This window comes from Oryzias melastigma, linkage group LG3, assembly GCF_002922805.2.
Source record: "Oryzias melastigma strain HK-1 linkage group LG3, ASM292280v2, whole genome shotgun sequence".
NCBI classification, from domain to species: Eukaryota; Metazoa; Chordata; class Actinopteri; order Beloniformes; family Adrianichthyidae; genus Oryzias; species Oryzias melastigma.
The window spans coordinates 11834141-11846688 of NC_050514.1; the positions used below are offsets into that span (position 1 = coordinate 11834141).

Genomic DNA, 12548 nt, shown 5'->3' on the forward strand with positions numbered 1-12548 from the left:
AGCCCATTGTGCGGCCGGATCATTTATCACAACCGTGGCGTGGACGCCGCGCTCAGGACCTTGGAAAGGTGATGTCTTCAAAAGCGGTGTGTGGCACAAACAGAGACGCGCGCCGTCAAAGCAAACTGATCAATCTTGGAATGAATCAGTGACAACAAACCAAACAGTTCCTAGTGTTTTCTTACTGTAGTTTCACACTGAAAGGTGAAATGTTGCTTCATGTCAGCTCCTGTTCTCTCCTCTGAGGGAAATCTCTTATCAATGGGAAGCTGTGACCCAGTGGAAGTGACCGACGCTCACACCGAGAGCTCAAGAGCAAACTTTGATTAGTTTAAGGACAGGGCAGGCCGTCTCACAGATGTGGTAATGATTGAAAAATATGCCTGTAATTACTGATAAGCTCTTTGATGTTTCCGTAAACTCCTGATGGCCGCAAAGTTAACCACCGCTTAACTTATCAATAAAACTGCGGCTTTGTTGTCAAGGGCCGGCGGCCTCTTTGAAGCAGCTTTTTTCTCATGGCTGGGAAGGTGAAAACTGCATTTGGAGAGCTCTGCAAGGTCCAAGAGGACAGCTGTTTGCAAAGAAATATGATGGAGAAGAATGAGCATTTCGATCATATCAGAGACTAAATAAAAACTGTTACAAACTTTAACGGTTTCATGTAAACCTTTGAAGCAAAAAAAAAAAAGACAGAGAACAGGTAATAATTAGCCACAGAGGATACTCTGTAACAAACACTTGGTGGCGCAGCTGTTTGAAGTACAGTATATATTTTGCAAACATAAAAAAATTATAAAAATTAAGGGGAAATTATATAAAAAGGCTACTTTATTCACAACCAAGGTGACATATCCATGTTTTCAGTCACTACAGCCTTTTTTAATTTTACTTTTTTATGACAGTGTCATAAACTATTTATTTCCTTATAAGCATTTAATAATTTGACTAAATTTAGCTGCAAACTGGAGGTCAGTTTTGCATCTTATTTTAACTCATCATGCCTTTAATGTGTTTTAATTTCTGATTTTGACTCGTTCAAGACAGTAATTTGACAAAAAATAATATTCGTTGTTTTTTCTTTGATGAGACAAGAATGGTGCAGCTGATGGAGGAGGAACGGCTTTCATTACTCCTTAATTTAAATGTTTAAATTACCCTCAAATAAAAAAATGAAGAGGCTGAGGGACACAATCAGCAAGCATGCGCACATTTGTTTTCAATCCTGGAGAGAACCTGGAGACAGGCCGCAATCTGAGGAGGACAGCTGATGCGAGGACCTTTCATTTTCCAGAGGTCAGCTTCACGCTGCAGTCCAATCTCAAATGAGGACTTTGATTTGTAAAAGCAGAAAGGATTTCAATTTTCAGAGGATGCTTTGGCTCCAGCGCATGCGCATCTTTATTACAGGGCATTAGGGGTGACGATTTAAAGCTGCTGAAGAATAGTTCAGATGATAGTGACATCCGTGAAACATGTAAATCTGACACGCAAACCTTAAAAACGTATCCGTCTTCTAAACGAAAAAACAAAAATATATTGTTTCTATAGGTTAAAAAAAAACATTAGTTTACGGTTCCAAAATACTATGCATCGATGATTTTTACTTTACAAAAACTTCACTATGAAGGTAGCTACAATATTTTTACAATTTCTCCTTCAGTTTAAGATCTCCTTAATTTGATTTAATTTTATTTCGATCTGCAACAACAAAGCAATTTGTCTAAAAAAATCAACCCCAAACAGTAACATCTTTTTAAATGAAATTCTAAAAAATAAAATACATGATCAAACGCTTTTATAAATGCTTCTTAACTGTCATTTCGGCCTAAATGAATTATTGAGCGTAAAATTCATCTTTTTTTTGCATGTATTTGAATAAATGGTCATTTGTTTGCGTTGCTTTCATTTTATTTTTTCCTTAAATTTGATTGTATTTTTATTCTCCCGCAAGATGTGCTGACCGCCGATCGTGCGGTGCGGTGCGGTGCGGGGTTCTCTCCCCCCTATAACCGCAGCAACAGCTCGGCCTTTTTCAGGTCTTAAAATGGAATTAGCTCACATTAAGCAACAGGCCAATTAACTTATAGCCTCCTCTGCCAAGTCATTACGCTTTTATACGGTTTGTGTGCAATTCTTGCTCGTAAACTTTTATGGCGCTGCTGTGGCCTTTGTGTGCGCCATTCTTCAGATTCAAACGCAGTTCTGTTTTCTGCAGCACTGACTCTTTTGTGCAGTCAGATCACTGTTTGGAGCAGCTTTGATGCAGTCGGAGGTGTTTGCAGACGGGACGGAGGTTGGACATTACCTCACTCTGAAGGCTTTCTGGAGGGGGGGCAGAAACGAGCGGGTAATTAGCTGATTAGAGGCCGGTCAGAGCAGCTCAGCCGTCAGCCAATCCGAGCGCGCACCTGCCTTCTGTGGAGTTGGTGGGATGGCTGATGGAGAGATACCTCTGTGGTTTGTGAAGGACGGCGCGCAGAGTGACACGTGAAGGTGTAACTTCTAATGGAGGAGCGCGAGCGCAGGTGCCACTAACCCACACTGCTTTCTAGGAAGACTGCTGGAGGCAGATGCGTTTTGGAGCGCCGCTTTTTTGCAGAGGCTGCGCGCTGACGCACGGCACAGGTGCGTTCCCCAAACCTGTGCGCTTTTCTCTGTGCTCCAACCCGCCATGGAAAAGTCCAAAAACTTCAGGATTGACGCGCTGCTGGCCGACGAGGTCACGCGCGTCAGCCAGGACTTGAACACCGACAGTCCGGTGGAAAGCCCGGTGTCCTGCCGGCGCGCGGGCACGCCTTCCCCGAGGGCCGCTCAGCTCCAGACAGGGATCATTCCCAAAGCGAGCGTCCTGGGTCTCCCTCATCCGGGAATCGCTGCCATGTCCCAAAGTGCGATTCCCGGCATCTACCACGCACCCATCTATCCATTGTCGGCCTTGGGCGGGCAGCACCCCGCGCTGGCGTACACGGGTTTCACGCAGCTCACGCAGACCTACCCGGAGCACCTGAAGGCGGCTGCCATGGCTGCGCCTCTGCCCCTGGAGCACTGGATCCGAGCCGGGATCATGATGCCGCGGATGCCGGACTACAGCTGTAAGTCAGCCTGTGTACGCCAACTTTAGAGCTCTAATCACAGAACACACTCACAAAACAGGAAATTAGGCTTTTATTCTGAAATTATTTTATTTTTAAAGCAACTGAAAACATAGTAATCTATTAAGAATCAGATTAATAATGATGGATGGTGAATATATTTTTTTATGATCACAGAAGATCAGTTTACTTAGAGCTCCAATTAAAGCACCTCACCAAAATGGAAATCATGCTTTTATTCTGAAATAGTTTTATTTTTAAAGCAATTGAAAACACATTAATAATCTATTAATAATTGGCTAATTTATCAGTAATGGTGGAAGTGACGATTTTTTTTTTAATTATCACGGAAGATTAGTCTCCTTAAAGATCAGAATACAGCATCCACCCACCAAGAGATGCTTTTATTCTGAAATAATTGTATTTATAAAAAATTGAAAACAATAATATATTAATTTGGCTAATTAATTAACAATGATGGGGGTTGTAGTTTATTATTATTTTTTTGATTCCCTATTGCTAATCATGATTACTATTAAATATTTTTATTTAATATTGTTTGAATTTTTATTTTTTATTTCTATTTTGACAGCTGCAAAGATGTCTATAAAATAATGTTATCATATTTTGAGGCCTGTACGTAAATAAGAATTTAATGTCAAACAGAAAAAAAGCAGCTTTTCAGATTAATTGTTTTTCTTTAAGCCCCTCCCACCCCCATAAGATTTAGTATTGTAATTTACAGTCTATTTTCAGCTGTGCTCATAATATTTCATTCACTGTATAGTTGGAGTCCTTCATGCGGGCCATATTAATAAGTCATCCGGTGTACCTCGCCGTGCAGTGGCCCACAGTCTTCAAGTCTGCATCATATATATTCTTCATTTTGGCCACATTTATATCTCTATAAACGCCAGCAGGATGACAATTGTCTTTGTGGGACGAAGGAACTATAAACAAACACCTAAAACGTTCTGTAGTTTTGTCAATAAAAGCCCGAAAGCCTCCATTGAATTTTCATTACGTTAATGGCATGGCTGCGTTTTTATGGCCTCTGCGCCTGCTTCTGTTGTGTCTCAACAATAAACTAGAGTAAAGCCATTACAGTTAATGACGGCCGGAGAGTGCTGGCATAGGTGTGCCTTCTGCTACCAGCAGCTTTACAGTGAACTTGTCACGTCCTTCAACATCAAGAAATGCCTCCAAGTATTCTAGATGTCCAAGCAAAATAGGCTAAAAAAAACACAAGTTCTGAACAAATAAAGAACCTTGCAGCCCAAAATCACAAATTATAAATCAGTAAATTTGTGTTTAACTTTTAGTAACTCTGTCTGATTGATCATTTTACCTTTCCTCTTCCAGCAGGCCCTCAGTCTGGCCTACTGGGGAAATGCCGGAGGCCCCGCACCGCCTTCACCAGCCAGCAGCTCCTGGAGCTGGAGAACCAGTTCAAGCTAAACAAATACCTGTCCAGACCCAAGCGCTTCGAAGTGGCCACCTCCCTGATGCTGACTGAGACACAGGTAGGAAGGCAGCCGCTGAAGATTCACCATTTCAGCCCTTCAGCAGCAACACTTGGGAGGAACCTTGTAAAACATTTAACTTCCAAAGTAAAATAAACCTTTAGATTAAAAAATATTAACCTGAAAGCTAAATATTAAACTGTAATTTTCAAATAAACAACACAAATCATTTCAGTAAAAAATTAGATTATTAAAATTGACTTAAGTGCAACAACAGATTTATTCACAACTATGTGCTTTTTTTGTTTTTGTGGGGTTTTCTGCCAAAAAAAAAAAGTTTTTTCATTTTTGTCTTTGATTTAATATAAGTTCAAGTTCAGATAAACTTTTTTTTTTTTTTTTTTTACCAAATTTTTATTTTTTTGCCCTAAAAACATGCATACAATAAACCAGGCTAATCAAATCTAATAACAGATTATTGAATACACATTTTAAATCAGAATTATTTAAAAATATATATATATTAATACATCTAGTTATGTTGTGAAATAACAACAAAGCCAGGCCAAAACAGACATTTTTTACATCTGGAATAGTGATTTAATTTCTTTGTAGGTTAAGATCTGGTTCCAGAACCGGAGGATGAAGTGGAAGCGCAGCAGAAAGGCGAAGGAGCAGGCCGCTGCGTCCAACCAGGTGGAGTCGGAGCGGTTGCGTAGTGGAGAAAAGACTTTCAGCAGTAAATCTGAGGAAAGAGGACGAGCTCTTCACTCTAAGGACAGGGGGATGGACCTCAGCTATGAGGAGAGAGAGGAGGAGGTCGAAGAGGAGGACGTGGGGGACGAAGAGGAAGAAGATGAAGAAGAGGAGAGCCATCACGCGTACCCTGTTGCTTTGGGTACCCGAGGTGCGATTCCTCGATCCACAGACTTCTTGCAGAGCAGCAACAGCTACGGTCCTCACAGCCCATTCTCTGAGGACGAGCTGGAAGGAGTGCAGGTGGGAGGAGGAGACAGGAAGATCGGAGCAGGACTGTGAGGAGACTCCAGATCGTCCTCGGGAATCTCCTGAGTGTTACACAGAGGTTTCTTTGAAAAATGTGTTAAGCTACTTGAAAAAAACATACTCCAAAAACCTTTTCAGTTTCCACCCAGGAACAATTTGTGGGACCTTTTGTGAAAACACTTTTAGAACACACAGAACGATGAGGATGTACCGTTTCATCAAACAGAGTACTGTACATTTTGTAGCATGCATTAAAACTATTATAATGAGAGCACCACCACGGTCCTGATGTGGCTCATCTCATTTTCATATTTGCACATCCTCTACTCACATTTACATAAACAAGAAAAACACATAAAAAAAATATTGAAATATTGTTCTGGAACCTGCAGACTCTTCCTGCCTTTCTTCTGCTGAGGTGAGTTTTCACTCGAGGAGACGGGGAAAAGAGACAAAACAGTTGCGGATGCATTCTCTAGTAAAAGGTGGCATTGAAGCAGCTTCAATAAGAACATTTTGAGCTGAGAAACAAAAAAAAAATAAACACATTTTCTCAGCAAACACATATAAAACTGAGTTTCTTTTACTTCTGTGAACTGATGTGAATATCTTTGCTCTTTATGTCTGTCACTTTGATGTGTGTCCCTCAGATGAGACTTGGATGAACCTAATTTATTTGAATGACTGCAAACGGTGAAATCATATCTGTATTTATCTATGACTTGCTTGTGGTGTTATTATAAAGCTTTAAAAAAGCTACAACAAAAAATAATAAAAACAACATTTTTGTTTGAGCTCATTTTACGGGTTGTTTTTTTTTTATTTTTGTAGTTGATTTCCTAAAAATTCCCAAAGCAACAGCCTTGCACCATAATTTACATATGAAATCATTAAAAATGTCATCAGATGTTGAACTTTATTCAACAACGAGGATCTGAAAGATAATTTAAAACCTTTCCGGAGGCTCAGAAATCCTTTCTTAAGTAAACTGCAAATTCACCTACAAATTATACTATCTTTACCACTTAAATGCATACATATAAATAGATTTTAAAAAACCTCTGTGACAGAATCACAAATAATTTGTGTAAAGCAAACAAACATACTATGCGTTTTCTTTTTAAATTAGGAACAGGAACATTTCTTCTACTGGCCTTTTCATCGGACCTCTGTGGTTCTCAAAGCAAATTATGGTTTTAATTTACTGCAAAGCCTTTTAGATATTAATTACTTGGTGGGGTTTACTGATAGCCAAATGATTAAGTTAATGAATAGGAGGTAAAGTCATAAAAAGCCTGATGGTGAGTGGTCACACAGGCCCATTTTAATTACCAAGAGCAACAGTGCGATGAGTGTGTGCGACTGCACTGAGTGTGTGAGGAGCCGTGATGAAGGAGCAGAGAGGAGGACGTGGGGAGCAGCACCACACACACTTATATGGTAATCAAATGCACTTTTATTAGGCGGAAAAATTCGTCTTTTCAATTTATATAAAAAATAATTTAAGTACGGTTTGTTTTTATTAACTCTCTGAGGTAAAAACTGCTCCTCAAATCAAACCAAACAGTAATTGATGCAATGTGTCAAATATGGATCTGAACTCTCAGCATGAAAACAAACATCACAAAGTGTGACAAGATCACTTTAATGATTTATATATATAAGAATCATAAAAATTAAAATGTGTTGCTCATTTTTTGGTAGTCATGAACAATTTGCTTTTTATTCATTAGCATTTCTGTCAGCATTTGCTTCCTGTTTGGCCCTAAAAAAATAAGAGCACCTTTTTTAAATGAAATTTAATGACATTTTATTTTTGGGCATAAAACAGCTCTCTTGTAAACTCCAACTTTTCCATTGAACTAAACTTTCAGTCAAGATCAAATCAATCCAAAAACCTAAAACTATTTTATTTGTCCTTGCTTTGTTTGCTTGTTTATTTAAGACATGGACAGCATATATTAATATAACATTTAAAAATGCAAATATATAAGATTGTAGCCTTTTAGGTTAATTTCCATCATTAATCCCGATAGAACAGGTAGATGGTCTCTAAGTAAAAATACGAGTTCAACCAACACAGAAAGTCAGACAACAGCAGATATAGAAACAACACAAACTGAGTTGTCAATAGAAAAACACAACAGTAAATTCATAAACATGAATGGGACAAAAGGAAAGGAAAAAAGTACATGAAGAAAAAAAAACAGATTCAATAAAATAATAATAACAAACAAAATTAAAACAAAAAATGTGATGTGGATCTGCAGCAATGTTAAATAAATGAATAAATAAACTGAAAATGATTAGGAAAAATGAACAATATCATATGATAAATACAATGTTGAGTCATCACTTAAAAAAATTCAGATTCAGAGAAGATCATTTGGGTGAATGGTTTTAGTAATCCTCATCTCTTACTGCCTCCTCCCTTCCATCATTTCCCATCAGTTCTCTGATAACAGAAGGTCTCTCCATAACCTCTCCACATGTAGGCCTCATTTTTGTAGTTCTTTATATCAATAACTTGTAGTGATTCTGATGATTGTACGTACAATTTTATTTCATTTTTTGCAAAGAGTGTTACAACTCAGTAAATAATAGTCTGGATCATGCTGACAAAAAACTAAGAGGAAACAATGGAATTTCAGTGGTAAATGTCAAACTCTGACTCAAGGTGGCGCTGTTCCTGAAGGTCAGAGGTTGTTTGTATGGGTGGACACGTTGGTAGTGTGTATAAGGAGAAGAGATAAGCAGAAAACGGCTGACATAAAAATGCATTCTGTACTGGAAAACAGATCCCTAAAAAAGAACAAAAAAAAAGTTTTTACCTTATTGGCAGATTTTCTTCAAATAAAGCAGAAAATTTCCCATTGGGGTTTGAAAACATTATTACTAACACTTCTTATTTAGGAAAAAACTTTAGCCAAATAGACATCTATCCATTTTGTAAACACACTTTGTCCCTTTTGGGGTCACGGAAGAATAACCCGGCCATTTACAGGGAAGTCAAAAAAAAACTGTGTGGTTTTCTAGAATATAGTTTCTACAGAGCAGCAGGAGTTCAATAGGAATTTGCCTCTGAGTTGGGAGTGGGAATGTTGTCCCCAACTTAACATTACCGGTACAACAAAAATGGTGAGCAACATTGGAGATACCCCGCCGTACAGTTATGATGACAAATCAGACGAGGAAAACAAAGTAGTGCTGCCACAAACGATTATTTTAATAGTCGACTGATCCCCGATTATTTTTTCTGATTAGTTGACTAGTTGGGTCATGCGCAAACTGGATGTAAAGCACACATCTTAACCGTCATGAGCTTGAAATTAACTAAAACTATATAGCATTTCATGCAATAATGCTAGCGTGAATGCTGTGAGCTGAATTTGACCGCGGAGGATGCTAGTGCTGATAGCTAAAAACGCTGAAGTTTATAGCAAAAATCGCTGAAGCTAATTGGTGAAAACGCTGAAGCTGATAGCCAGCTATAATATTAGATGAATGAAAACTTAGCCGAAAAAACAGAAAAATGCCTAAATTTGCCAAAACAGCTAGCATGGAGCATGAAATATTAGCAAAACTCCAAAATAGTCTAAATAACTGGGGGGGGGGGGAAGCCTAAATTAGCCCCTCAAAAACTACCATGTAGCTGAAATATTAACTAAATCCCAAAATAGCCTAAAAAAAATCTCAATAAATGTCAAAATAGTCCAAAAAGCTAGCAGAATGCCATTGTAACTTTTAACTTTACTACACTCTGACTCTATATAATATGAAGTAATGACAAATCGATTATTAAATTTGTTGTTGAATATTTTAATAGTCGATTACTCGTCGATTAGTTGGCTAATCATGGCAGCCCTAAAACAAAGACACACATGGATTTCTTTGTCTACAAGCTGATAGAACAGAACGCAGCAGAACAGGGAGTTTGTAGTTTGTCATTGTAGGTTCTACGTAACAACTACAAGCTTCTTCCAACAGCTTTTTTTCCATTTCCTCATTATCCACAATAATAAAGAAAAGCAAATGCTCAATTATCTTCATATATGTCCTTCATCATGAAGAAAATGCCAGAAGAACATGTAAAAACACTAAAAACAACATTTTCATCCGAGTGGGTTTTTAAGATTCTGTTTTTACAGTGTGTTAGCCTGAAAACTTCTATTTCAAACTTCCTACTTTGTTGAAAACTGACTAAATATTTCCAGTCACAAGTCATATAACCCAAAGAGCCACAAAAGCTACTGCAGTTAATGATTTAGGTGCTAAAAGAAGCAAATTTCTTCTTATCAGTTTGGCAAACATAAAGTCGTGCAGAGCAGTGTAAACTCATTTACATTTATAAGCGTTATGGATCACAGTGGTGTTTGGAAGGCACCGATTCCATTTCTTTTCTGAAACAATCTCAAGCAGCAGTCCTAGAATCCATAATTTGCTGTTCCTTCCAAAGAGAAAATGCGCTTTTTAACAGCAGCCTGACAAAAGTGCTGACAGGCCTCCTGCTTTCTTTATTTTTTGAACCAATAATGCATAGTGAGCCTGTGTCTTCCATAAAAATGCTTCAGTGTCCCTTGAATCACTCAAGCCTCCGCTGAGATGTCAGAGCGGTTACCAGAAACCCCCAGTTTCATAGTTACACAAAGAAATTGGTCCCCTTTTTTTGCTTTGTTGCATTATAAATCAAGCTCCCCTTAAAATATTTACACCCTGTAGTTTAATCAATCAGCCAAACGTCTGAGTCATTACCCATATATGAACAGATTGTGTGATCTTTTAACATAATCACACATATTGCTGCACCTCGCTGGGCCCCGTCCTGTCATTTAACTAATGGACAAGTAAGGTGAGTGGCAGGGCCCAATAAATTTACGTCTCCCCGACCTAAAACGTTGTTCTAAAGCGTGAAAAAGGCAGTATTTTGCCAGTAAAGTTTATTGAAAAGGCTTGTTTGGGGTGAATGTATTCATGAGCATCGTTTATTGTAGCAGGAAGGTGTTTTACCATTTACATGGAGAATGGGGCGCCTCGCTGTCAGAGTAACCTTCGGCTTTATGTGGATCAGAGGAAGGATTTTGACCATCTTCTTGACCGCTTTGTCCCTGTCGGGGTCGCGGGGGTGCCGGAGCCTATCCAAAGAGAGTCCATGTTAATATCATTAATTTTATAAAGGATTAAAGGAGGTGTATGGAAGGTGTATGTAGATTTGTCAAGCTGGTTTGTTGAGCTCACATTAGGCATGTGACACATGTTTAAGAACACGTTAAACATGCATTCCTGAACACAACTATAGGCCATGGTGTTCACACTGGATGAGCAAGGGGGGGCTTCTTTGTCTTTTTCTACTGTTTGCTAGCTTGAAAGAGTTAGAAGAGGCTTGGAGAAAAATGTCAAAGCGGTGCAAATTTGGCAAATCCGACTCCAGACTTTTTCTTTTACAGCTATATGAAAGACTTGGTGTTGTGAAAGAATTCACCATGACTTATTCCGTGTTTGAGGAACAGGTAAACCCACACATAAAAATGAAAGCAGGAGAAGTGGATACTTCAATATGACAATGAATACCGGCCAATCTACCAAGGAATGGCTCAACAAGAAGAAGAGGAGAGTCCTGGAATGACAGAGTCAAAGCCTCAATCCCATTGAGAGGCTGAAGATTGAAATGTGAACATTTCTCAAGGAATTATTTTGCATATTCTTTTTCAAATTAACATTGATTTGCTGGTGAAAACCCCCATCTAGTGGTTACTTTGGGAACTCATTTTGGCTCCAGCACATTTTTTTTCATCTGTTTGCTTACAAAGTCAGCCTATAATTATTATGAACTCTAACTTAGTTTCTACTGCAGGATACTGTTGACAGCCATGACTTTTAGAAAGAAGGAGCTTTTCTTCTCACTGTTGTTGTTAAAGATGATATAGAATTAAAAAAAAGTAGATTCCAGTCTGGTAGAAAATGCTGTAATTTTACCTCCAGTATATTAAAGGGGACTTTTGCTAATTTGTGCATCAAACATGTATTTTACCATTCAAATGTTTCTCTCAGTAAAACACAGACAGACAAAACTCAAATCCTGGCTGTGATTTGATTTCCTCTTTTTTGGTGAATGTGCTCTACCTCTCTCTCTAACAGGGACATTTACCAGTGAACATGGGCTGTTTCTGCTCTTCTCTGATACAGGACAAAACATTTGTCTGTTCTAGTTATTCAATAAAGAGAAATGGTCAATAAATGTCAACATCTTATTGATCACACAATGTCTAGGCTCTGATTCTGTTTTGGATAGTGAAACAAACAAGTTTGTTGACTTTTTTCGACAAGAAATTTGCTTTTCAAATGGAATTTCTCCAATCAAATACATGACATTTTGCAGTCAGCAATGTGATTCATCACAAAACATATTACAACTCATGTCAGAAATGTTCATAGCTGCTCAGCAGCACATTTACGTACATATACATGTGACAGTAATTAAAACAGTGAGCTCCTTTGTTTCAGGGTTTATTTTGGATAAATGTGGTGTAAGAGACCGGTCCTTTTTGATTTAGCGTGTTTTGAAAAAAAAAAGGAATTTACATAATATTCCTTTATGCTTAGAGAATATTTTTGATGATCATTTTGTCTAAAAAATAATCTGTAGTTCATTAATGTGTGGTGATGGAGGGCGTCTGAAATGAGACTCATTTCTGACTTTAAACATCTTTTGATGTTTTGTTGTAAATAAAACTTTGACCATTGAGATTTGAAAATCTTTGGAACATGGAAAATTTGTCCCAGTATTCCTCAACTCTGGGTTGTACTGACAGACATGGTGGTGTGAGTCCAGAACTTCATGGTTTGAGAGTCGGTTCTGCTGTCAGAACTGATGCTGCAGTTTGATATGTTAGCCACCAGAGGGCAGCACCAGCAAACGCCTCAGGCAAAGTAAATGAAACCTGGAATGTATCTGGACCATAGACTGTCAAAATCAAAATCCAACATG

General features: G+C 38.3%; 1 protein-coding gene across 2 annotated transcripts; it reads left to right on the forward strand.

The window, feature by feature from the left end:
- The first annotated feature begins 2161 nt into the window (after positions 1 to 2161).
- Positions 2162 to 6088, forward strand: mnx2b (motor neuron and pancreas homeobox 2b). 2 transcript variants are annotated; one of them, XM_036209687.1, is made up of 3 exons: positions 2162 to 3095; positions 4461 to 4618; positions 5174 to 6088. In XM_036209687.1, the coding sequence occupies exons 1-3, from the start codon at positions 2675 to 2677 to the stop codon at positions 5594 to 5596; spliced, it is 1002 nt and encodes a 333-aa protein (XP_036065580.1). In that variant the 5' UTR covers positions 2162 to 2674; the 3' UTR covers positions 5597 to 6088. The 2 variants fall into 2 exon arrangements, with proteins under 2 accessions (XP_036065580.1, XP_024151734.1); XM_024295966.2 differs by having other exon boundaries at positions 2168 to 3095; positions 4458 to 4618.
- Positions 6089 to 12548: the final 6460 nt, after the last annotated feature.